This window comes from Cervus elaphus, chromosome 32 (genome assembly GCF_910594005.1).
Source record: "Cervus elaphus chromosome 32, mCerEla1.1, whole genome shotgun sequence".
NCBI lineage: Eukaryota > Metazoa > Chordata > Mammalia > Artiodactyla > Cervidae > Cervus > Cervus elaphus.
Genome location: NC_057846.1, coordinates 27,453,724 through 27,481,298, shown reverse-complemented (window position 1 = coordinate 27,481,298; position 27,575 = coordinate 27,453,724). Strand labels below are relative to the sequence as shown.

Genomic DNA, 27,575 nt, shown 5'->3' with positions numbered 1-27,575 from the left:
CAAAGCTGTGGTTTTTCCAGTGGTCATGTATGGATGTGAGAGCTGGGCCATAAAGAAGGCTGCACTCTGAGGAATTGATTCTTTTGCATTGTGGTGTTGAAGAAGACTCTTGAGAGTCCCTTGAACTGCAAGGAGATCAAACCAGTCAGTCCTGAAGGAAATCAGTCCTGACTATTCAGTGGAAAGACTGATGCTGAAGCTGAAGCTCCATTATTTTGGCCACCTAATGAGAAGAGCCAACTCATTGGAAAAGACCCTAATGCTGGGAAAGATTGAAGGCAGGAGGAGAAGGGGATGACAGAGGATGAGATGGTTGGATGGCATCACTGACTTGATGGACTTGAGTTTGAGCGAGCTCCGGGAGTTGGTGAAGGACAGAGGAGCCTGGCGTGCTGCAGTCCGTGGGGTCACAAAGAGTCGGACACAACGGAGGGATTGAATAACAGCAACAGCATTAAGGTCTTAAGACCAAGAAAGCTTGGGAGACTTCTCTTCTGTGATGCAGGAAACTCTAAAACCCTCTTGCGTATGAGAAAATATTTCTGGTGCTTCTGTCATTCTTCCTGCATTCTTCCTTCATTAGGTGAATAATTGGTCTTCTTCTGGTTTACTGCTATAATTTGTTGGTGATCAGAATGTTTTAAACATCTTTGGTAAGTGCTGTAGAGCCCTTGTTTGCTGTTTCTGGGACTGACAAGGTGGAGGATGTTTCTCCCTTAGAAGTGGGCGTTGGAGAAATAGTGGTGACAGGAACCCGAGTTGGATGTATGTCTAAGAATAGACTGTCTGTGCCTCATATAAAGTCACCTTTTTCAGGTAGAGGGTGTATATGTCTGTGGGTATGCGTAAAGAACGGGTCTCACACACATTAAATTCTACGAGCACCTTATTGGAGAAATAGCTCAACAAATTGAAGTTATTCCATCAGGACACCAGCTCTGGGAAAGAAGAGGGATTATAGGAAACCCACTGGAAATGGCAGGAGGTAGTAATTTTGAAGACATGAAATTGGGAATAGCGTTGGTAGAGTCAGCCCAGCTGATACCACCTTGACCTTCATCAGTTGCAGACCTTTGTCAGCAAAGTGATGTCTCTGCTTTTTAATATGCTGTCTAGGTTGGTCATAGCCTTCCTTCCAAGGAGCGAGTATCTTTTAATTTCATGGCTGCAGTCACGATCCACAGTGATTTTGGAGCCCAAGAAAATGATATCTGTCACTGTTCCCACTTTTTCCCCTTCTATTTGCCATGAAGTGAAGGGACTGGATGCCATGATCTTAAGCTTTTTGAATGTCGCCTTTCAAGCCAGCTTTTTCACTCTCTCCTTCACCCTTATCAAGAGGCTTTTCAGTTCCTCTTTGCTTTCTGCCATTAGAATGGTATCATTTGCATATCTGTGGTTGTTGATATTTCTTACAGCAGTCTTGATTCTAGCTTGTGATTCATCCAGCCTGGCATTTCACGTGGTGTATTCTGCATAGAAGTTAAATAGGCAGAGTGACAGTGTACAACCTTGTTCTACTGCTTTCCCAATCTTGAACCAGTCTGTTCTGTGTCTGGTTCTGTCGCTTCTTGACCCGCATACAGATTCCTCAAGAGGCAGGTCAGGGGTCTGGTGTCCCACCTCTTGAGGAGAGTTTCCCACAGTGTGTTGTGATCCGCAGTCACAGTTTTCATGTAGTCAGTGAAGCAGATGTGTTTCTGGAACTCCCTTGCTTTCTCCATGATCCAGTGGATGTTGGCAATTTGATCTCTGATTCTTCTGTCTCTTCGAAACCCAGCTTGTACATCTGGATGTTTTCAGTTCATGAACTGCTGAAGCTTAGCTTTAAGGCTTTTGAGCATAACCTTACTAGCATGTGAAGTGAACACAACTGTGGTAGTTTGAACATTCTTTGGCATTGCCCTTCCTTAGGATTGGAGTGAAAACTGACCTTTTCTAGTCCTGTGGCCACTGCTGAGTTTTCCAAATTTGCTGACATATTGAGTGCAGCATTTTAACAGCATCATTTTTAGGATTTTAAATAGCTCAACTGGAATTCTAACAACTCCACTATTTTTGCTGATAGTAATGCCTCCTAAGGCCCACTTGACTTCACACTCCACGATGTGTGGCTCTAAGTGAGTGACCACACTGTTGTGATTCTCTGGGTCATTAAGATCTTTTCTGTATAGTTGTTCTGTATATTCTTGTCACCTCTTCTTAATTTCTTCTGCTTCTGTTAGATCCTTGCTGTTTCTATCATTTCTCATGCCAATCCTTGCATGATATGTTCCCTTGATACCTCCAGTTCTATTGAAGAGATCTCAAGTCTTTCCAGTTCTGTGGTTTTCCTCTATTTCTTTACATTGTTCATTTACGAAGGGCTTCTTCTCTCTCCATGTTATTCTCTGGAACTCTGCATTCAGTTGGGAATACCTTTTTCCTTTACCCTTGCTTTTCACTTCTCTTCTTCCCTCAGATATTTTTAAAGCCTCCTCAGACAGCCACTTTGCCTCCTTGCATTTCTTTTTCTTTGGGATGGTTTTGGTCACCGCCTCCTCTACACTGATAGGAATGTCTGTCCAATAGTTCTTCAGGCACTCTGCTTACCAGATCTAATCCTTTGAATCTACTCATCACCTCTGCTGTATATTCATAGAAGATTTGATTCAGATCATACCTGAATGGCCTAGTAGTGATTTTCTCTACTTTCTTCAACAAACATTAGCTATTTTTATTAGCATAGTACTTCCTAGAGTAGTGATGGGTGTGAAATAACTTTGGAAAGGGTATCTCTCCATATTTGCAATGGCATGTTTAGGGTGACTGGTCTTAGTCGAGGACACTCCTTCAGTGGCTGCTTGGGGAGTGGGAACAGGTGGTACCCTCTGGCATTTGGAGTGATTTATTAGCCCAAGATTGCTCAGCCTTGATGGGACCTAGCATGTGCCTGGGGCTGCAGCGAGCCACCAAGATCCTTGACTGTGAGCAGGGTGTTGACTGGACGATACTCTGTTTATTGAGCTGCTGAAGGTTCTGTTCCCTCTTTTCCTTTTTCAAAAAATTTCCCCTCTTCTCCGACCCTAAAGACAAATTTGGTCATAGTTCTTTAAATTGTTCTGTGCTTATGTCAATGAGACAGCTAGGTAAGCCGCATTCATGTAGTTTGGTGTTTAATAAAGCTAAATGGATTGACATGTTTTAAAGCACCAGCTGCCTTTACAAACTAGAATTCCCCATCAACTGTTTGCATCTTGGATGTCCTTAGCAAGATGCTTGTCTGTATCTGGATTCTGTGTCAGAAATTTTGAAGCAGCTTAACTTCTGGGTATTACTGATTTGATGTAAAAGGGGAGAAAACATAAATGTTCTTGCTGTAGTGGTTGTGACTTTGCAATGGTCTCACTTGTGTCTTTTACTTGTGTGCTGCTGCTGCTGCTAAGTCACTTCAGTCGTGTCCGACTCTGTGCGACCCCATAGACGGCAGCCCACCAGGCTCCCCCGTCCCTGGGATTCTCCAGGCGAGAACACTGGAGTGGGTTGCCATTTCTTTCTCCAATGCATGAAAGTGAAAAGTGAAAGTGAAGTCACTTGGTTGTGTCCGACTCTTAGCGACCTCATGGACTGCAGCCCACCAGGCTCCTCTGTCCATGGGATTTTCCAGGCAAGAGTACTGGAGTGGGGTGCCATTGCCTTCTCCATTTACTTGTGTGCACCTGTATCTAACAAAGCTAGTAGAAGTGATGGAATTCCAGGAGAGCTATTTAATATCCAAATGATGATGCTCTTAAACAGCTGCACTCAATATGTCAGCAAATTTGGAAAACTCAGCAGTGGCCACAGGACTGAAAAAGGTCAGTTTTCATTCCAATCCCAAAGAAGGGCAATGCCAAGGAATGTTCAAACTACCACACAGTTGTACTCATTTCACATGCCAGCAGGTTATGCTCAAAATCTTTCAAGCTAGACTTTAACAGTATATGAACTGAGAACTTCCAGATGTACAAGCTAGATTTAAAAAAGGCAGAGGAACCAGAGGTCAAATTGCCAACATCCATTGGAACATAGAAAAAGCAACGTAATTTTAATTCCAGAGAAACATCTACTTCTGCTTCATTGATGACACTGAAGCATTTGACTGTGTAGATCACAACAAACTGTGGAAAATTCTTAGAGTTGGGAATACCAGACCACCTTACCCTGCCTCCTTAGAAATCTGTATGCAGGTCAAGAAGCAAGAGTTAGAACCAGATGTGGAACAATGGACTGGTTCACAATTGGGGAAGGAGTACGTTAAGGCTGTGTATTGTCGCCCTGCTTATTTAACTTCTGTGTAGAATACATCATGCGAAAAGCCAGGCTGGATGAATCATAAGCTGAATCAAGATTTCTGGGAAAATATCAATAACCTCAGATAACAGATGACACCACCCTTATGGCAGAAAGCAAAGAGGAACTAAAGAGCCTCTTGATCAGGGTGAAAGATGAGAGTGAATATCTGGCTTAAAGGTCAACGTTCAAAAAACTAAGATCCTGGCATCCGTTCCCATCACTTCATGGCAAATAGATGGAGAAACAATGGAAACAGTGACAGATTTTATTTTCTTGGACTCCAAAATCACTGTGGACGGTGACTGCAGCCGTGAAATTAAAAGACGCTTGCTCCTTGGAAAAAAAGCTATGACAAACCTGACAGTATATTAAAAAGCAGACCTTTGCTGACAAAGGTCTGTATAGTCAAATCTATGGTTTTTCCAATAGTCACGTGTGGATGTGAGAGTTGGACCATAAAGAAGGCTGAGCAATGAAAAATGGATGCTTTTGAACTGTGGTGTTGAAGAAGACTCTAGAGAGTCCCTTGGACTGCAAGGAGATCCAACCAGTCCATCCTAAAAGAAATCAGTTCTGAATATTCATTGGAAGGACTGATGCTGAAACTCCAATATTTAGGCCACCAGATGTGAAGAGCCAGCTCATTAGAAAAGACCCTGATGCTGGGAAAGATTGAAGGCAGGAGGAGAAGGGGATGACAGAGGACAAGATGTTTGGATGGCATCACCAGTTCAATGGACATGAGTTTCAGCAAGCTCTGGGAGATGGTGAAGGACAGGGAGCCTGGTGTGCTGTAGTCTTTGGGGTCACAAAGAATCTGACACGACTGAGCAACAGGACAGCAACAACCTATCTGGAGAAAACTTGGAGGAAGATACTGTTTAGAAATTTTTATTTGGAGAAAAGCTAAGTTCTGCACCTAATATAAGTGAAAGAGTATTTTCATTTTCCAGAAAAATAAAGGTTTTAGATTTGAATGCAAAAGTTTGTTGTTTTTTACCTACTAGAGTGAACAGTTACCATTTCTGATTATCTTTATTTTTTAATATTTATTTATTTGACTGAATTAGATCTTAGTTGTGGCATAGGAAATCTTTTGTTGCAGCTTCTGTCTAGTTGTAGCACTCAGGCTTAGCTACCCTGTGGGATGTGGGATCTTAATTCTCCAACCAGGAATCAAACTCAATACTCCTGCATTGAAAGTTGGATTCTTTTTTTTTTTTTTTCCTCATTTATTTTTATTAGTTGGAGGCTAATTACTTTACAATATTGTAGTGGTTTTTGCCATACATTGACATGAATCAGCCATGGATTTACGTGTGTTCCCCATCCTGAACTCCTTCCCACCTCCCTCTCCATCCCATCCCTCTGGGTCTTCCCAGTGCACCAGCCCTGAGCACTTGTCTCATGCATCCAACCTGGACTGGCGATCTGTTTCACACTTCATAATATACATGTTTCGATGCTGTTCTCTCAGATCATCCCACCCTCGCCTTCTCCCATAGAGTCCAAAAGTCTGTTCTATACATCTGTGTCTCTTTTTCTGTCTTGCATATAGGGTTATCGTTACCATCTTTCTAAATTCCCTATATATGCGTTAGTATACTGTATTGGTGTTTATCTTTCTGGCTTACTTCACTCTGTATAATGGGCTCCAGTTTTATCTATCTCATTAGAGCTGATTCAAATGTATTCTTTTTTTTTTTTTCAAATGTATTCTTTTTAATGGCTAATATTCCATTGTATATATGTATGAAAGGTGGATTCTTAACCACTCACTGGATGCCCAGGGAAGTCTGATTATCTTTTATCCCGCTTTGTACTTTTGGCATATCTTTATGAGAAATTAATCTCTTAAAAGTAAGAGAAATGAGAGAAAAATTAGTAATTCCATGGTATTATGTCCGTATCTTTTTTCCTCTCTTTAACTAAATTATTTAACCTACAGTAAAATTTAAAAATATTTTTTGCACTTTAAAGTTATAGAAATGTAATTGATGTTGAGTTTGGGGATGGCAAACCTGAAAGCTCTAGTTCAGAGACAACACACGCACACACAATGGGGCGAAGTTCCCGGGCTGACATGGTTTAATTCCTTTTTCACCATCAGGCCAGAAATAGAAAGTACCAATATCTCACCAGGAAACTAGCAACTCAAATGAGGAAGGGAAATTTGGTTCTAATTTGGATGAGCTAATTTGTTGAGGATTTGCTGGAATGCCTGCCCTGCCAGCTTGCCACAGCTACTTTCTCCTCTAAGATTTATTGTCAGGGCCTGTAATACTGATACCAAGGATTAAGTTTGAATTTTTAGCCTTTATGTAGAGGAGGAAAGCAAAGGTTTGTTTCTGTGCAGCTCAGTGCTACATCAAACTTTTGGACCAAAGTGAAAATCCAGGATCGACTTTTGACTGTAATTAGCACATTTTTGAAGGATTTCTGTCGTTAGTTGAAATGAGGTCTGCTCTATGGCATTGTGGTATTATCAGGGTAGGGAATTTACTTGACCTAAAATTCTACATGGTCAAGTTTACAACCTGGATGGAAGAAGTTTGAGAAGCACATAAATAATTCCAAGTTGCTGAGGAAGGAATTTAGCTTTATGGCAAGAATTCATAGGGGCTCCACCAGGGGGTTAGATGTCTTGAAATCGTTATGCTTAGGGTTGGAGATGGGGGTAGGGACTCAGGAAGGTCTGACTTGTATCCTCAGGCTCATTAAATCCAGAGACATTACTGCCGCCTAAGCTGTTGCAGAGCCCTCTAAGCCTTTCCGCTGGCTAGTTAAGTTTTCAGATCTCAGCTAGTATGTGCATATTTTATTCCTCAGTAGAGAGGCCACTTCTGAGGCCTCACATCATGTATAGATGTGAGAGTTGGACCATAAAGAAGGCTGAGCACCAAAGAATTGATGCTTTTGAATTGTGATGTTGGAGAAGACTCTTGAGGGTCCCTTGGACTGCAAGGAGATCAAACCAGTCAGTACGAAAGGAAATCAACTCTGAATTTGGAAGGACTGTTGCTGAAGCTATAATACTTTAGCCACTTGATGTGAAGAACTGACTCTTTAGAAAAGACCCCGATGCTGGAAAAGATTGAGGGCAGGAGGAGAAGGGGGCAGCGGAGGATGAGATAGATGGATGGTATTACTGACTCAGTGGACATGAGTTTGAGCAAACTCCAGGAGATAATAAAAGACAGGGCAGCTTGGTGTGCTGCAGTCCATGGGGCCACAAAGAGTTGGACGTGACTTGGCAAGTGAACAACAACAGAGAGGCCACTGTCTTAGAAGTTAGTAAAATAAGCAATTATTGTAGAAAAATACATATCTGTTTCTAGTGTCACCAGAATCATTTGTGACCTCACAGAAATGTTGATAAGGACTTCTGTGTTCTAAGGTTCAGGTCATGGTTGTGAGTGTCATATGGCCCTCTTCCCAAAGTCTAGGATCGTTGTCCTCTACTATATTTTATGTAGGTTTCATACTCAGTACCAATCTTGGTATTAATAGCAATAGCTGACAGTGGATATGTTGGTTTGGATCATTGTCTGCTCTTGGAAAAAGTGTGTGTCCTCCAGACCAAATAGGATCACCTTCAAAATCCCTGCATATTTTCCCTGCATATCTGTTTGCTGATGAGACAACATACCGGAGCCCAGGCGAGGACAGTAAATGCAGACATGTGTCAAAGAACAAATATGAGTGGATTTTTTCATCAGTGAAAAAAACCTTCTAGAAATGAGAGTAAGGTTATCATAACCATTTTATAACAGGAACGTATCTTTTAAAATGTTTTAAGGGAAAGGTATTAAATTTTCAAAAGTAAGCATCAAATTATATTATGTTAGATGCAAGTATCTTATTTTTTCTCATTCTTCTGTTGCCACTCCACTTTCTATATCGGCCTGTCTCCACAAAAACAGATTTTACAAAATAATGGGATTCTTTTTTTCTTTATTGACTAAGCAGTATATTATACACCTGCTAGGAGTTAATAAATGTTTGTTTAATAATGATTCATTAAATTGACCCAGTATGGTCTTACATTGGTTTTTTCCCATCTTGTTATATTTCTGCAACGTTGGTTTTGAGTTAGCTTTTGCAATCAGTATTTTATCAGTCGTGCGTAGTTAAGACTGTTTGCAAAGACCATTGCATAATCTGTCAACTCAGAGAAGAGTTTCTGACGTCTGCATTTCTGTTACTGAAAAGCAAATGAATACTTGACATGTGGCAGCTCTGTTTTATTCCCTCAGGGCAGCATAGGAAAACTGAACATGAAATAGGAGAGAGGCAGTAGCAGTCAGATCTTCACTGATTAAAGCTTTATGTCTTTGTAAACAGTTCTGCTTCCTGTGTAATCTGGATTGAATTAAGTTCAGTTTTATACTGACAAGACGAGGATTATTCACTTATTCATTTTGGGCAACTTACAGAAAAAAAAGTTTTCCCTGTTTTTAGCATTTCAAAGAAGGTTTGTTTATTGGTTGACTTGCTTATTCTTTTTTATTTTTATGTTACTTTGTGATTAATAGAAGTTTCAAAAATAACATGGTGACCATACTACCAAAGAAGGGATTAAAAATAAATAAAAGCTCACCTACAATCCTATCCTTTTGTTTTTAGTTTTTTTTGCTTCCTTCCAGATCCCTTTGCAATAGATTTAAAATTTGTCTTTTATTCATAATATTGAATATTAATTAATCACTTTATTAAGAGAGTGTTTTATTTGTGTGTGTATGAGTCACTCAGTGATGTCCAACTCTTTGCAACCCCATGGACTGTAGCCCACCAGGCTCCTTTGTCCATGGGATTCTCCAGGCAAGAATACTGCAGTGGGTTGCCATTCCCTTCTCCAGGGGATCTTCCCAACCCAGGGATTGAACCCAGGTCTCCCACATTGCAGTAAGGATACTGTTTGAGCTACTTGGGAAGCCCTGTGTTTTATTTAGTTAATGACTAATAGTTATGCCTCATTCTGTATATCAGCTGTTTCCTAAAGTTGTGTATGAATTGTCCAATTTTCACATTATCTTAAATCATGACTAAAATTCACCAGTGGGTCTTCGTTTCTGAGTACTTTTTAGTTGGCAGTTATTCCTAATTCTTGATCTTTGCACATCTCTTGTGTAAAAACACTTAAATGGTACCGAAGGTCAGCATTTAGTAATATACCTTCAGTTCTCCTCCTCGTACCTCAGTTGGCCTTTGTATAACTTCAGCTTTTTACTTGGTTTTCCTTTAAGCAAGACACTTCTCTCCCTTATCTTCTAGATGTGTTATAATAGAAATAACTATTTAAGGACTACCTACGGGTAGAAATTGATACACACTTGACTTACGGAAGTTTGATAGATTTTGACTTCGGAAGCGCAGATATTGGCAAATTGGAGATACATCTCTATTTGTGAGTTTTTCGGCAACTATTTGTGAAACGCCCTTCTTGGCACTCCTTCAGGTGGTTTGGAAGAGGCTGATGTGTAAAACTTTATTTTTACCATCAAGGAACTTTTCACTCATTTTTGTTTTTCTCTTTGATTTTTTTCTCTATATCCTTTGAATCAGTCGCTATCAACATCAAGGACTTGCATTTATATTCATGAATGAATAATGTTGGGTGAGTTAGCTTTTTATCCTAGAGTTAGCATGAAACTAGACTATTCACATCCCAGAAATTTGTTCTCTTAGGAGCACAAGTCATTGAGATTCAGTATAGAAAACGTGGGGCTTCCCAGGTGGCACAAGTGGTCAAGAACCCGCCTGCCAGTACAAGAAACGTGAGAGGTGTGGGTGTGATCCTTGGATCAGGAAGACCCCCTGGAGGACGGCATGGCAACCCACTCCAGTATTCTTGCCTGGAGAATCCCATGGACAGAGAAGCCTGGCAGGCTACAGTCCATAGGGTCACAATGAGTTGGACACAACTGAAGTGATTTAGCAAGCATGAATAGAAAATGTATTTTATTATTTTTAGTATTTTTTAATGAAATACATTTTGATAATAGTTTTCTTTTATGGAGATTAAGTTGAGGAGACTTCCAGAGTTTATTTCTTAGGATAGAAAACTCCCAAGTTCCTCAGAGGAGTTATCAAGCTGTGATCTCGTGAGTTTAGGTTATTGACAATGATTATAATGAGATTGAAAGGATAACAGTCTCTGTAGATCATTGTGCAGTAGAACTGGTAAACGTGACTTTGAACTTCTAAAAGTTAAATACATTTAATTTTATTGACTGGGAAGCTGCATATACTATTATATTCCCTATTTTTCAGTTATTTCCTAGTCTGCTGAGTTATATGTCTTCATAGACAAGGCCATATATGGCCTTTTAATTTTTATATTTCTTTTTCACATAAGTTGTACATATTCATTGGAGATAAATTTAGAAACACATGATAGCAATATAATACATATTATATGAAATACATAGAAGTAAAAATTAGCCTTCCACCCAAAGGTCATTACTGTTAATATTTTGGTATATTGTGCTTCAGACTTTTTATGTAATATGTATATTTTTCCCCTTACTCAATCCATACTTTGTTTTTCAGTGTTAGATAATTGGGACCTGTAAGGTGTGGGGAGTAAGACTTTCTATCTACCTCTTTCATTCCATTTAAAAAAGAACATATCATACTAGGCATGGACTTTGGCTTTATTTATTTACTTAGAAATCATAAGTAAATATAAATAAACATGTGTTTTATTACAAATTCATACTTTAGGCATAATTGAATAGCAGTTTTATTTAAAAATCTCTGAGCATGTTTTGGGCTTCCCTGTTGGCTCAGTTGGTACAGAATCTGCCCACGATGCGGGAGACCTGGGTTTGATCCCTGGGTTGGGAAGGTCCCCTGGAGAAGGGCATGGCAACCCGCTACACAGTTCTTGCCTGGAGAACCCCATGGCCAGAGGAGCCTGGTTGGCTACAGTCTATGGGTTGCAAAGAGTCCGACATGGCTGAGCGACTAAGCACAGCATAGCACACAGGATGTTTGGGGGGAAATTTTTTAATTCTAAAAGGTTCAAGTGGCTCTACATTTAAATGAACAGAATGAAGTGAAAGCAGAGCTCACAAGTGATTGACAAAGCTGTAGACCACATAATGATGATGTTTTTACCTACTTTTAGGCTTTGACTAGACTATAAGTCCTGTAAAGCTAGGGGCCGTTCCTGTGTTTCACACCATTCTAGACATAATCTTAGGAGTGTAGTCTAGATACAATCCCTGGGGTGTAATAAGGTCTAAAACATGTGAGTTCAAGAAATGATTGAAGACAAGACAGAGAGAAACAAAAAGATGAGGTGATTTACCCCTTTGCTTGCTGCAAGGATAAATGAGATATCTCTTGGAATTTATTTCTATTGACATAGCTTTAAAAATTACAACAACAGGGACTTCCCTGGCCCTCCAGTGGTTAGAAATCCATGCTTCTAATGCAGGGAGTGTGGGTTCAAATCCTAGTTGGGGAACTGGCATCCCACATGCCAAACAGCCAAAAAGCAAAACAAACAAAAGACAAAAACAAACAAAAAGCTGTGTAAAAGTTTCTATCCCAACATGGTTTAACTAAATTTTCAAATAAAATTATCTATTAAAAAGTTGCAATAGCACACAAAAATGGCAAATCCTTTTAATTGCCCATGGTTCCAATTCCTTTGCCCCCCAAAAAAGCCACTTGGGGCAGTCCCTTCTAAAAGACCACGTGAAAGTGCACTCAGAAAATCACAGCTTGGGCTTATTGCTTCCCAGGTGGCGCTAGAGATAAAGAACCACCAGCCTGCCAATGCAGGAGATTCGGGTTCTATCCCTTTAGAGATGGGGATTCCCTGGAGAATCTCCCCAGAGATTCAGGATTCCCTGGGTTGGGAAGATGCCCTGGAGAAAGAAATGTCAGCCCCCTCCAGAATTCTTGCCTGGAGAATCCCATGGACAGAGGAGCCTGTCATGAGGTTGCAAAGAGTCAGACATGACTGAAGTGACTTGACACAGTGTATTTAACCCTCCTGACTGCTCCGGGCCATACCTCCAGCATCAAGTTAAAAGCAGTCAGGTGCCACAGCTGCCGGGAAGCTGGGCAGGGAACTGGAGAGAGGATTCCAGACCAGCTTTTAACGCCGTCCCTTCTCTTCCTCAGGTTGCCGTCTTCAGAATGATTCCCTGTAGAGCAGCGCTGTCTTTTGCCCGATGTCTGGTCCGGAGGAAAATCGTCACTCTGGACAGTTTAGAAGATACCAAACTGTGTCGCTGCCTGTCCACCGTGGACCTCATCGCCCTGGGGGTGGGCAGCACGCTGGGCGCCGGGGTCTACGTGCTGGCCGGGGAGGTGGCCAAAGCGGACTCTGGCCCCAGCATCGTGGTCTCCTTTCTCATTGCTGCCCTAGCTTCCGTGATGGCAGGTCTTTGCTACGCGGAATTCGGGGCCCGAGTTCCCAAGACTGGGTCTGCCTACTTGTACACTTACGTCACTGTTGGAGAACTGTGGGCCTTCATCACTGGCTGGAATCTCATTTTATCTTATGTGATAGGTATGTTTCCAAAAACTCAACCTAATTGGTTAGGATGGTAGAAATAACACTCCTGAGTCAGCGGCCTTAGGGTTTTGTGTAGGGTCTGCTTTAACTAGCGCCTAGGCGATCTGAGTATATCACTTACTCCCTGTGTGTCTCATTTTTGTGATCTCTCAGTGACTCCTAATCACAAAATTCGGTGATTCTGCTTTTTTCCCTGAATATGTCCCTTAGTGAACTTGAAAATCTGTTTCTTAAAAGACAACAGTTCTTTAATGCAAGTAAAGTTACCTGATTCCACAGTTATGGACTTGAGCATTTGCTTGCTATTGTGAGATGTTATATGTGTTGAAAATTTTCAATTCTGTCTGAACTAACTCATGTTTGTCCTAGAATAGAGGCGTACAAGATGGTATTAATTTTCTCCCACTGACCTTGTATATTCTGTGGTTTGGAAGGAACATCAAGTGTTGCAAGGGCGTGGAGTGGCACTTTTGATGAACTTCTTAGCAAGCAGATCGGTCAGTTTTTCCGGACATACTTCAAAATGAATTATACTGGCCTTGCAGAGTATCCAGACTTCTTTGCTGTGTGCCTTATATTACTTCTTGCAGGTAAGAAAACCAGTTACACTTCTCCCTAAGGCGAGCCAGATTAGTTGTCCCAGGAAAATAGGTTACCGCTGAATTTTGGGCTGAAGTGCCAGGGCTAGGCAAGATATTTACACACAGAAGTTACTGTTGGAGATCTGTGGGCCTCGTCACTACCTAGAATCACATTTTGTCTTATGTGATAGGCATGTTTCAAAAATAAATCTAGGGCCTCCCTGGTGCCTCAGTGGTAAAGAATCCACCCACCAGTGAAGCAGACGTGGGTTTGATCCCTGGTCTGGGAAGATCCCATATGCCGTAGAACAACTAAGCCCGTTTGCCGCAACTTCTAAACTTGTGCTCTGGAGCCTGGGAGCCCCAGCTCCCGAGCCCTCATGCTCTCGAGCAACAAGAGACGCCACCGCAGTGAGAAGCTGGCACGCTGCACCTGGAAAGCAGCCCACGCTCATCACAACTGGTGACAGAGACCCAGCACAGCCAATAAATAAATAAAATGCTGTGTATGCATAAAGAAATCTAAATTATACAGAACTGTAGAAATAGTATTGGTACTTCGGAGATAAATGATACCTGGAAGGCACTAAATAATCAGACAAGGTACATCAATTTTATAATACGAATCGGAGATTTGTGGAAATGGCTACAAAGTTTCAAAATAAGGAAGAATGTAAAATTTGGGACATTATTTCATCTTGTCAGTTACAACTAAAGATGTTTGCAAGCATACTGTTTCTAGAAGAAATTCAGTCTTTCTATTTATGCCTATAGAATGTAGACATCTGGTTGAAAAGGGAGCATATTCAAACCACCTGTCATTTTTTTGATGCAGACATTATGTAAACAAACATACTTGATGCTAGAATTTTCCCATTTTCATCAGTTGTGTAGCATAGTGGTTTAGAAAGGCAGAGGATTTAGAATCAAGAGTGACCAGGTTTTCAGTTCTACTCTGCTGCTTCCTATCTGTGGAACATAGGATGACTTAATCTTTCCATGACTTAGTTTGTTCATCCATAAAGTGAGGATGTCAGTGTTTATCTGTGCAAGCTTCTTGCTTGATGCATAGTAAGCACTTAAATGGCAGGCAGTTTCATTTTGTAGACACAGCTCATCCCTGCCTGATATTTATTTTAATTATTTGAACATTTTCAATTTTGATTGTCATTCTACCTTGTACTCCTGCTAAACCCATCAAGCATTGCACTAAGAATAAAGTTCATGTCTGTTTCTACTTTCTGCTTGATATACTCTTGCATTCCTGTCCAACCTTATCTCGAGTTACTTTCTCCCTCTCTTTCTATAATTTTTCCTTATAAAATTATATAATTAAGGAACTTCCCTGGCAGTCCAGTGGTTAAGACTTAGCCTTCCAGTGCAGGGGTTGAGGGTCTGATCTCTGGTCGGGGAAGCTAAGATCGGACATGCCTCATGGCCAAAAAAACAAAACATAAAACAGAAACAACATTGTAGCAAATTCAATGAAGATTTTTTAAAATGGTTCATATCAAAACATATTTTAAAAATTATATAATTAAAAATAGCTTTGCCCCTTAAAATGTTAGCCGTTAATTTGGTGTTTTATGCAGGGACAGGGTTCGTGACATGAACAAAATTTATAGGTCCTAATTATTTGATATTTTCCTCCTAATGTCAGAAAAAATTGCATCAGTGGTTTTTCCACAGGTGTTAGGCTTTGTTTGTTTGTTTTGGTTTCTCAACAGCCTAGTAACATTAAATTACTTACACCACACTTTATTTAGGGATGGTTTCAGTGACCTTAAATATTCAGCTTTAATCTCTAAATGATGAGAAGCATGTAGCTGTGACACAGTTCCCGTCATTAAATTCCATGGCAAGACTCGGGCCTTGGCTTGCGTCTTATGTCCTGAGTTCATCGAGCATCATGCCTTTCTTTCAGGACAGGCCAAGATTACAGGCTAACTTTGTTCTTAGAAACTTTGAAGACCAAAACCTCCTGCTATAATCTTTATTCATATTGTAATGTCAATTGTCTTATCAACTGAGGCTGTTGTTTTTATTAATGATACAAGGGAAGCATAGGCAGAATTTCAAGAGGTAACTGGTCTCCTGGTGGGAGCTGGGGCTTTCAGAATGAGAGCACACTTGGGGTATTGGGAAACAAACCGTGGAAGTGGCTTTGTTATTTTCCAAAGTCTTATAGCGGTATTGTGTGTATTTCCAAGGTGTATAGTTGCATAGTGTTTCCTAATCTGACAGACAATTGCAGAGTCAGCCGTTGTACAGAGAGAGTCAATAATTATACTGACCATGCGGTTTTCCTTTATGTTGCTAATAGAGTTGTATTTTTGTATAATTCTGGGGATGAAATTCAGCATTCTCATCCCTACTTGTATAATTTTGCTGATTTGACATGGGTGGTATACATACAAGTAAATATGTGATTATAAGCCTTTCATCACACTTATTCCCCCAACAGTAAAAGGTAAACTTTCTTTGATCCATAATTCATACCTTATACAGGATGGATTAAAATATTAATAAGATAGATACAATCAGGAAAGGACTGGAAGGAAATAAAGATGAATGTTTTGGGGTTAACATTAATCTTCCTAGAGGTAGAAACTAGAGGAAAAATTTATACTATAAAATTTTCTTACATGTGTTATCAACACTAAGGTTAAAATTAAAATTATTACATGATAATTAGGTAGACCACAAGCAGTGTCTGCCATAAAAACTGAATCTTCTTGTTAACAGAGTAAAATAAAACTCAGCAAAACCTTTGTCATTCTTTTATTGGAGAAATAGGCTAGCCCATATTTCAAATTAACCACATTGTTTTAATATTTGTAATTTGGGAGATACAAAATTGTAGAAATTTAGAACTATAAGGGAACTTAAAAATTATTTAAGTGCATAATTCACTTAATTAATGTGGTAGGTGGAGTCCATCAGATTATAATCGACTCCACATCACTTGGCTTTGTAATCACGGAGCCAGCCCGGCCTGTTGATTTCCTCTTCAACACACGCACTGCCCGTGTGTTTGCCCCTAGCACGCTTGAGTCTAGGTAATAAATGGCAATAGTATAATGGTCTTCTTTCCCCAAAAAAGTGCATGATGACTTGGGAAAAACATGCTGTATACATGTACAATCAGAGAGCTTATAGCATTATTGTATAAATAAGCTTTATAAATCAGTACAAATAAGAATAACCTAATGGGAAAAAATGGACAATTTCAACTGGCCAAACTTTCTGGAAACTGTTCTGACAGTATGAACCAAAAGTCGTATGTAAAGTGTATATCACTGATATGGTGCTACCTTGTAGAAAATTATTGTAAAGAAATGATTAGAAGGTGTTAAAAGATATTTGTAAAAGGATGATTAGGTCAGTACTATTTATAGTTGTAAGAAACTAACAATGACCTGTTTGTAAATATAGGAGTAAAGTATAGTGTATCCATAGATTAGAAGAGTATGTGGCTGTTAAAAAAAAAATTATATATTTGTTGACATGGAAATGTGTGTGTGTGTGTGTGTGTGTGTGTGTGTGTGTGTGTGCGCGCGCAAAATTCTGAAGAGGAGATTACACTTGATCTTTTATTTTCTTTCTTTTTTTCTGTATTTTCAAGTTACTTGAGTAGGAAATTGATTGCCTTTACAATCAAAATATAAAAATAAAGCTATTAAGAGAATTGATTCAATAAAATCTTTGGAGTGACAGTTGAAGAGTTACTTTGTTTAATGTATTCTGTAAGTAGGAGGCAGAAAATATGATTGAAAGCAAAGAGAAAGAAAATTTTCTTTCAAAATTTTGCAGCCATTAACCTTGAAATTGCTTTTTTTAAGAATAGCATTTCATTAAAATTAAGTTACTTTACCTCTACCTGGCCCTGCCCACCTGTGAATGATTCCTGATGTTACTAGCACATCTGCCTGTCTGAAATGCTAGGGCTTCCCTTGGCACTAGTGGTAAAGAACCCACCTGTCAGTAGAGGAGACAGGAGAGGTGGGTTTGATCCCTGGGTCAGGAAGATCCCCTGGAGAATGGCATGGCAACCCACTCCAGTAATCTTGCCTGGGGAATCCCATGGACAAAGGAGCTGACGGGCTACAGTCCATGGGTCGCAAAGAGTCAAATACGAGTGAGATGACTTAGCATGCTCCTCTACCCGCCCATTGGTCATAATACCCAGTTCCTAAATGTATTCATTAATTGGAGAGTGTGAAATCTCCCGGCTATGAGCACAGTCTGCATTCTGAAATCTTTAGTTCTGTATACACTTAGGTGACTGAGTGAAAACTCTCCACAGAAAGGGATAGTGTCAGTTAAATATATGAATCCTGCTGAAATAATATCCTAAAACCTGTAACTGTCTCAAACTGCTGTAGCCTTTTCCTAAAGGTGAGGTAAAAATGAAAGCACCCTTTATTTTTCCATAGGTCTTTTATCTTTTGGAGTGAAAGAGTCTGCTTGGGTGAATAAAATCTTCACAGCTGTCAATATCCTGGTGCTTCTCTTTGTTATGGTTGCTGGGTTTGTGAAAGGAAATGTGGCAAACTGGAAGATTAGTGAAGACTTTCTCAAAAATATATCTGCAAGTGCCAGGTAAAACATTTGTTTTTTTTCCCTCCTATTTTGAGTTTTTTTTTTTTTTTAATTTGCCTGCTTTTGTCTTATGTTACATTTTCCTCTAGAACAACAATTCTCAAATTTTTTAGTTCAGAGAACTTTGTGAAGGTCTATTCTATTTCAAGACTCTTTTTCCAGGTTTTCCCCAAAGCACGAGTGTGTAGGTATGTTCACCACTGAGCAGCTGTTTCAAGCTGTGAAACTGCTGATTCTTAACTTCAGGTTTGGCTTTGGGTTTAAGGGAAGAAATGAGAGATCTTAACCATTGGAAGAATGTTTTTTCCCCCAAATGTTTGTCACTTCTAAATAACAATGAGCATTTTTGGATCATGCATCCTTTTGTTTTTCCCTTTGGAGACACCATTTGATTCCACTGCATCCTTTCAACCTTGTAGTGATTTTCATGCCTGATTTTTTTTTCTTGAGGATGTTATTGATTGCATAAGCAGAATTGTCTATACATTTCACTTTAAACTTGATCTCAAAAATGAATTTTCAAATGAAAGTTTTCGTCCTAAGATTTAAGTTTAATATTTAATTTAATAGTCCTATGTGTAAATAAGATTACAGAAGTATCTATTACATGAAGTGATGTATATGTTTTTATTTACCTATGTTGTTTGTAGCCATTCTAATGAGGCAAAAATTTAGTATATTCTGGTTTTATACAATTTTTAACATGTAATAAAACTTCAGTGTTATTTATCAAGATTAGAGAATTTTATTTCACTTTGTCACATGTCTTATAGTAAACTTTTCAAATGCTCAGCCTGCTCCGCTATCTGTGGTAAGAGAAAGTCTCTGGTCTTTATTTCAGATCATGGCCCATACATAGGTGGGATCTCTGTTCTCAAAATCCTGCCTGGCTGTAAGTTCCAGCCAAAGTGGATCTGAGCCTCCTGCTCATGCTATTGATCAGCCTCCAGTTGAGAGCTGGCAACTGGTGAGGGAGCCATTGTTGGGAACACCATCATATCCTCTAGGACTGGGTGAAAAAAAATCAGGGTTTACTTTTAGTTTTGTACATATTAGTTTCCAAGAGATGATGAACAGAGTAACCTTCCAAGAATGGAGTTTGAGACAAATCTCTTGAATAAGCAGTTTTCTAGGAAAATGACATTCCAATGTGGTTCTTCTCCTCCTTAGGGACCCACCTTCTGAAAATGGAACAAGCGTCTATGGGGCTGGTGGCTTTATGCCTTATGGCTTTGCAGGAACTTTGGCTGGGGCTGCAACCTGCTTTTATGCCTTTGTGGGATTTGACTGCATTGCAACAACTGGTAAGAGCAGAGTCTTGGCTCTGTGTAGAAGGCAAGAGTGTTCCTTGAACCACATGCATACCCATGGGTGACAACAGAAGGTCAAGGGAAGAGAGTGGAACTTGGGGTAATAAGGGCTTGTCCCAGACCCAGAAGTGGCCCCTGCTGTGTGGAAAGAACCTTAATGAAACTCTCCGAGCTTTGGTTCCATGTTAGTAAAATCAGGAGAGCAGAATCTCCCCCTCAGATGTTATGAAGGTTGTCTAAGATAGAGTATGGGTGTCCCAAGTGGCTCAGTGGTAGAGAATCCACCTGCCAAGCAGGAGACATGGGTTCTATCCCTGAATCAGTAAGATCCCTTGGAGAAGGAACTAGCAACCCACTCCAATATTCTTGCCTGGGAAATCTCATGGACAGAGGAGCCTGGTGGGAGACAGTCCATGGGGTCCCCAAGATTCAGACACGCCTGACTGACTAAACAGCAACAAAATACATTATGAAAAATACTGTGCAAGCTGTCAGCTACTTTATAAATGTTGGTTGTAATCACTGCCTTTAATCTTTGGTCTGGAAGTGCTATCACTGCTGCTGCTGCTAAGTCACGTCGGTCGTGTCCGACTCTGTGCGACCCCATAGACGGCAGCCCACCAGGCTCCCCCGTCCCTGGGATTCTCCAGGCAAAAATACTGGAGTGGGTTGCCATTTCCTTCTCCAATGCATGAAAGTGAAAAGTGAAAGTGAAGTCGCTCAGTCCTGTCTGACTCTTAGCAACCCATGGACTGCAGCCTACCAGGCTCCTCCGTCCATGGGATTCTCCAGGCAAGAGTACTGGAGTGGGGTGCCATTGCCTTCTCCGAGTGCTATCACAGTGAGTAACAAATAATGATCATGCTTTTAAATTGTTTCTTCTTTAATAGGACAAAATATATTGTGATCGTTCTTTTCTCTTTATCCAGTACAAAAAGTAATCATGTTACAGTCACTCCCTAGTGCTTCCTCTGGGTTCACAGTATTGCAGGGCCTTATAATTGACCGTATTTTGGGTATTTCAAATGCCAACTCTTATTAGAAAGATCTCCAAAGTACTATTTTTTTTTTAAACTAAAATTTAATATAAATCAATGCACTGAGTAGAAGAAGTTTGTCTCCATGTATTTGGGAGCCTTCATAATTAAGGGCCTGTAGAAGGCCATGTTTAATCTCCGTGGATGAATCATTTTCCAAATGGATTAAGACTGCTTTTCTATATCTAAACATTTTGTGATGCTGGAATAGCATGTTTTTTCTTTCTGGAAGGAGGAAACTGACTTGCAGGATATCTTGCTTTCTCTTCTTGCCTCTGGGCTCTGATCTTTTTATGACAGCATAGGACCCTCAAGAAGAGAGAGAACTTCATGTAGCATAGATGGAGCAAGCTGAGAAAACAGAAAAGACAGAAGCTGAGTAGAATTACTGTGAAGCAGAAGAATTCATGTTTTACCTATTCATGTTTTGTTTTTTAAAAAATTCTTTATTTTGTATTGAAGTATAGCTGATTAATAAAGTTGTGATAAAAACAACAACAGCATTGTGATAATTTCAGGTGCCCAGCAAAGGGACTCAGCCATACATGCCCACATATTCATCCTCCCCACCCCCCCTCCCATCCAGGCTGCCGCATAACATTGAGCAGAGTGCTCTGTGCGGTGCACTGTGTCCCTGTTAGTTATCCGTTTTATATGTAGCAGTGTGTACACGTCCATCCCAAACTCCCTAACTATCCCTTCCCTCGACCCATCCCCCCCGGCAACCACAAGTTTTTTCTCTAAGTCTGTTTTCGGTTTTGTAAATAAATGAGTTCATTTGTAACATTTCTTTTTTCTTTTTTCCACGTATTTTTATTAGTTGGAGGCTAATTACTTTACAGTATTGTAGTGGTTTTTGCCATACATTGACGAGTCAGCCATGGATTTACATGTGTTCCCCCTCCCGATCCCCCCTCTTGCCTCCCTCCCCACCCCATCCTTCTGGGTCTTCCCAATGCACCAGCCCTGAGCACTTGTCTCATGCATCCAACATAGGCAAAACACTCTCTGACATAAATCACAGCAGGACCCTTTATGACCCACCTCCCAGAATATTGGAAATAAAAGCAAAAATAAACAAATGGGACCTAATGAAACTTAAAAGCTTTTGCACAACAAAGGAAACTATAAGCAAGGTGATAGCCTTCAGAATGGGAGAAGATAATAGCAAACAAAGCAACAGACAAAGGGTTAATCTCAAAAATATACAAGCAACTCCTGCAGCTCAATTCCAGAAAAGTAAATGACCCAATCAAAAAATGGGCCAAAGAACTAAACAGACATTTCTCCAAAGAAGACATACAGATGGCTAACAAACACATGAAAAGATGCTCAACATCACTCATTATCAGAGAAATGCAAATCAAAACCTCAATGAGATACCATTACACGCCAGTCAGAATGGCTGCTATCCAAAAGTCTACAAGCAATAAATGCTGGAGAGGGTGTGGAGAAAAGGGAACCCTCTTACACTGTTGGTGGGAATGCAAACTAGTACAGCCGCTATGGAGAACAGTGTGGAGATTTCTTAAAAAACTGGAAATAGAACTGCCATATGACGCAGCAATCCCACTTCTGGGCATACACATCGAGGAAACCAGATCTGAAAGAGACACGTGCACCCCAATGTTCATCACAGCACTGTTTATAATAGCCAGGACATGGAAGCAACCTAGATGCCCATCAGCAGATGAATGGATAAGGAAGCTGTGGTACATATACACCATGGAATATTACTCAGCCGTTAAAAAGAATTCATTCGAATCAGTTCTAATGAGATGGATGAAACTGGAGCCCATTATACAAAGTGAAGTAAGCCAGAAAGATAAAGACCAATACAGTATACTAACTCATATATATGGAATTTAGAAAGATGGTAATGATAACCCTATATGCAAAACAGAAAAAGAGACACAGATGTACAGAACAGACTTTTGGACTCTGTGGGAGAAGGCAAGGGTGGGATATTTTGAGAGAACAGCATCGAAGCATGTATATTATCAAGGGTGAAACAGATCATTTGTAACATTTCTTTATAGATTCTGTATATAAGGGATGTCATATGCTATTTCTCCTCTTCTGTCTGATCTACTTCACTCAGTGTGAAAATCTCTAGGTCCATCCATGTTACTACAAGTGGCATTATGTCATTATTTTTAATACTAAGTAATATTCCATTGTATATGTATATCACAGCATTTTATCCATTCCTCTGTTGATGGACATTTAGGTTGCTTCTGTCTTGGCTATTGTAAACAGCGCTGCAATAAACTAGTTGTGTTTTATTAAATATGCAGTCTTTTGTTTATGTCTCCTTAGGTGAGGAAGTCCGGAATCCTCAGAAGGCTATTCCTATTGGAATTGTGACTTCTCTGCTCGTTTGCTTTATGGCCTATTTTGGGGTCTCGGCAGCTTTAACACTGATGATGCCGTACTACCTCCTGGATGAGAAAAGCCCGCTTCCTGTGGCCTTCGAGTACGTTGGATGGGGGCCAGCCAAATACGTCGTTGCAGCAGGCTCCCTCTGCGCTTTGTCAACAAGGTACATCGCATTGTCTTTGGGGCAGGACTGCGTGGGTTACTGCAGAGGTAGTTGGTATCCACAGAATTGCTTTTGTATGTTTTAAAAACAATCCTAATAGGAGAAACATATCTTACAACTGTATTCTCTGAATTGTTCACCCAGAATTGCTGTATCGAAATCTTAAGTGATAAAATCTTTTCCCCCTGAGCTGTTAAAAGTCAGTTTTTAAAGATAATGATGGTCCAAGCTTCCGAGGATATATATGGCATTTACGCACATTTATATATTTCCTACACATTTGTATATGTATGTGTGTAAAACTTACTGTAAAACTTGACAGTACTTACACTAGTATGTTTCCCTGCTGTCTTTGGTGTTACTTACAGTGCCACAGACAACTGAGACCTCATGTGCAGACTTGACATTTTCTGCTGTTTTTTTAAAATAATATCAAGTCTGTGTTTGTGAAAAATATATGCTGTGGCATTGTTAAGTGTGAGGTGCTTCTTATTATGAAACATTGAAACTTTTTGTCTTAGCACTGATCAGGGTGAACTTGGTCTAGAAATAGAAATTACTGTTTCAGGTTAATGGTGGAGATTTGTATACATCTGTGTGATAAGAATAGTTGAATCTCAGGTGTTCAGATTTTCAGTAGCTGCTTATTTTAATATTTTATAATTCATTTCTCAAGTTTCCTGAGCTACTCATATTTTAACTTAACATGTGATCATATTTCACTTGAGTGCTATACTCTAGAGCACTGTTACAAAGGGAAAATTAATCTCTGCTTGATTACTAATTTTTTGAAGTGAAATTTTTCTAAAAGTCTGAAATTTAAAAAATAAATCTTTTTGTGTAATTCATCTGGCTAGCTCTTTTATCCCCCCTCAAAATCCTTTTTGTTTTTTTGTATTCAAGATAGTATTAAGCAGCAATTACAAATTACCTCTCTTGGATCCTCAGCCATCTGATAATATTAAGGTTTATTCTGAATAGTTTCAAAAATCTGAACTGTAAAGATACTTTGTACCATAGTTTTAGAAGAGAGACGGACAAAGATTTATCTGTGGCCAAGCTCAACCACGCTTTATTAAAAGATAAAGGAGATGGAGTTTAAAAAGTGTATTTTACTTATTTTCTCTTAAATTGTAAATTTTTTTACAACTTAATCATGTATGGAATGATGTAGTCAGTAAACACACAAGTAATTGAAAACAGCTAAAGCAAAAATCATTTTCTTAAACTTCACTCTTGCTAATATTTAATTCAGGCTGCTTCTATATACTGAATTTACAGCAAGTTCATCTTTTTTCCTCTTTCTATCTTGATTATCTTTTGCTGAGAATTATTTCAAATTTGATCAAAAAATCATGGTAAAATATATGTAAATGTGTAATTATTGAATAAATGAAGTGACTAGATACTATAAAATTAAATTACTGTCTTTTCTATAATTACATATCAATTTATAAATTTTCTAAGTTAAAAATTTTTTAAATCTAATTACTTAGTTTTAATTCAGTAGTAATCATGGGCCTGCACAAATTCTTTGCAGCATTGTTTTTAGCCTGATAATTGTGCTGAGCAGATTATCTCTGAGAGTATAATAAATTGCTCCACGGTTAATATTTTTAAATACCCAATCATATTACATTTAAAAAATAACGAATAGCTGTGATGCTGAGTTTTATACAGTGACTTAATTGCAGCTCTGTGATGTAATCTTGCATGAATGTGTTTGCCATACTGCATGTGTTTGCTTTTTATTCAGTCTTCTTGGATCCATTTTCCCAATGCCTCGTGTAATCTATGCTATGGCGGAGGATGGGTTGCTTTTCAAATGTCTAGCTCAAATCAATTCCAAAACGAAGACACCAATAATTGCTACTTTATCATCGGGTGCAGTGGCAGGTGAGAGAGAGTTGACTTTTATTAAGTAAAGGGGGATCTTTTTTCACCAAGGATTCTGGGAAAGAAATGGAAAATTAGGTGGTTTTCTGTTTTGACATATATAGATATCAATAACTTCTCTGAATGTTTCCTGTTTTGAACATTTTTTTTGGTATAGGTTCTGTACTCTAGTGTGTCCAGTCTTTACCTGTATAGACTCGTCTAGACTAATACTTGTAATAACTCACTTGTGGATTATGAATTTTTCTGTTCTAGTCTTCTGGGTTCCATGTTTCCTTTACCCCGAATTCTGTTTGCCATGGCCCGGGATGGTTTACTGTTTAGATTTCTTGCCAGAGTGAGTAAGAGGCAGTCACCAGTAGCTGCCACACTGACCGCAGGGGTCATTTCTGGTAAGCTTTACAAATATAGGATTCTTCAACATTAGACTTGATCATTTTATGTGCATGCATGGACTTATAAAGCGGGTCTGCTTGCTGTGCATGTAAGTTGAAAACAAAATCACTGATAAATTAGGGTATGAATATTGGGATCATGTCTGCAAATGGTGGTGGCGGTGGTCTACTGAAATTCGTAACTGACCCTTTGAGATTTGTTACCATTTTGTTACCTTAACCTTTGTGCTTCTAACAAATGTACAGTGGTTCTTTATCGTGTATCAAGTATTCAGTGCTTTTCAGATCAATGAAACGAGCCCATAAAATTGTATTATCACACACAAAATGTTAATTAAAGAATGATTACTTAATCCTTGAATTGTTAATTAAAAATTGATTCAATATTTTGTTTGTTATCCAGGATATAAGTTGAATATTGCTAAATGGTCATAGGATTTTTGAAAAGCTAAAGTTTACCCATTCTTAATTAAATATAAGAAATATCAAAGATAATTTATACTTGGCCGTTGTTATCACTGCCCTCCGTATGGTGGCTAACCCCATTTCCTGGGCCCATCATAGTTCTTTAAGAGTTACTAATACCTATATTATCATAAACCCCATTAGGAATCTATTTTTCCTTTCAAGAGCTTTGATATTGTCATGTTTTCAAAAAAAAACAACTCCGGATGCCTCCCTTTTGGCATGTCACAATATCCATCAAAATGTTTTTGTCCAGATTCTTATTCCACATGAAAATTTTCAGATTTTGCAGATTGAGTGAATGACCTTAGAGGTGCTGTTATATGGAGCAAAAGAAGGACTTTAGCAAGCTTTAGAGAAAAAACGGTAAACACTTTTAGTAGTATAAATTCAGACCAAAGATGATAATTTTATCGAGGCTCCGAATTGTTGGGAAATTAGATTACAGAATACTAATATTTAATTATGTATGAAATAGGATTCTTTCAGAATCTTAAGTATTTTCCTAAACAACTGCCCTTTATAAAATGTCTTCTAATAAACTTGGCCCTTTATTAAGATGTATGTTGGGAGGTCAAATTACTTATTTTCTTACTGCTTAAGATGTCTGCCCCCATAAAATGAAGTTTTCACTAGACAATGTAAAGCCCGCTTTATGATTAAACAGTGCATTGCGATATTAATGAAAGTTCATAAATCTTGACAAAAGATAACATATTTTATTTACTCCATAAAAGCTTTTGTTTTTTCCTGTAAAATCTTGCCCATTAATTTTCTATTATGTATTCAGAATTTTAAAAAATTTACCCTTCTTCCTCTAGAAAGAATTTAATTTGACAGCATAATAAGATATTGAAATTAATAATTAAAAGAAGATAATTTTAACATTTTTAGTGCACTGAAACATTCAGTTCACTTCAGTCACTCAGTCGTGTCTGACTCTTTGTGACCCCATGAATTGAGCACGCCAGGCCTCCCTGTCCATCACCAACTCCTGGAGTTTACTCAAACTCATGTCCATCGAGTCGGTGATGCCATCCAGCCATCTCATCCTCTGTCGTCCCCTTCTCCTCCTGCCCCCAATCCCTCCCAGCATCAGGGTCTTTTCCAATGAGTCAGCCCTTTGCATGAGGTGGCCAGAGTATTGGAGTTTCAGCTTCAGCATCAGTCCTTCCAGTGAACACCCAGGACTGATCTCCTTTAGGATGGACTGGTTGGATCTCCTTGCGGCCCAAGGGACTCTCAAGAGTCTTCTCCAACACCACAGTTCAAAAGCATCAATTCTTTGGCGCTCAGCTTTCTTCACAGTCCAACTCTCACATCCATACATGACTTCTGGAAAAACCATAGCCTTGACTAGACGGACCTTTGTTGGAAAAGTAATGCATCTGCTTTTTAATATGCTATCTAGGTTGGTCATAATTTTCCTTCCAAGGAGTAAGCATCTTTTAATTTCGTGGCTGCAGTCACTATCTGCAGTGATTTTGGAGCCCCCCCAAAAAAGTCTGACACTATTTCCACTGTTTCCCCATCTATTTGCCATGAAGTGATGGTACCAGATGCTATGATCTTAGTTTTCTGAATATTACATTTTTGCTATTTTGTAGTCTCACTTCTTGCTTGTTTTTAACTTAGATCAGAAAGCTTGTATGGATAATTTATCACTTTCTTCTGTTTTGGCTTCCTAAAACAGGTTATCTGTGATTCTTACAAGACACATTAAAATTGTAATCTAATGTATAGCTATACTAGCAATGGAAATTTTTCAAAATAAGGCATGGGATGTATTTAAGGAAACAATGTGGGACTTCCCAGTGGTTCAGACTTCATCTTCCAATCCAGGGGGTATGGGCTTGATCCCCGGTCAGAGAGCTGAGATCCCACATACCTCAGGGCT

At 39.2% G+C, this 27,575-nt stretch overlaps 1 protein-coding gene across 4 annotated transcripts in view; it reads left to right on the top strand.

Annotated features, from left to right (window-relative positions):
• The window catches only part of SLC7A2 (solute carrier family 7 member 2), a 71,876-nt gene that overhangs the window by 28,948 nt on the left and 15,353 nt on the right, over nucleotides 1–27,575 (top strand). For 3 of the 4 annotated variants that reach the window (XM_043893488.1, XM_043893486.1, XM_043893489.1), the window contains 6 exons: nucleotides 12,454–12,844; nucleotides 13,285–13,440; nucleotides 17,868–18,033; nucleotides 19,204–19,337; nucleotides 22,700–22,922; nucleotides 24,679–24,818. In XM_043893488.1, coding sequence (XP_043749423.1) covers nucleotides 12,469–12,844; nucleotides 13,285–13,440; nucleotides 17,868–18,033; nucleotides 19,204–19,337; nucleotides 22,700–22,922; nucleotides 24,679–24,818 — 1,195 coding nt within the window. In that variant the 5' untranslated portion in view covers nucleotides 12,454–12,468. Of the gene's footprint in view, nucleotides 1–12,453; nucleotides 12,845–13,284; nucleotides 13,441–17,867; nucleotides 18,034–19,203; nucleotides 19,338–22,699; nucleotides 22,923–24,678; nucleotides 24,819–25,073; nucleotides 25,211–27,575 lie in introns of all 4 variants that reach the window. The other variant, XM_043893487.1, reaches the window with a different exon arrangement.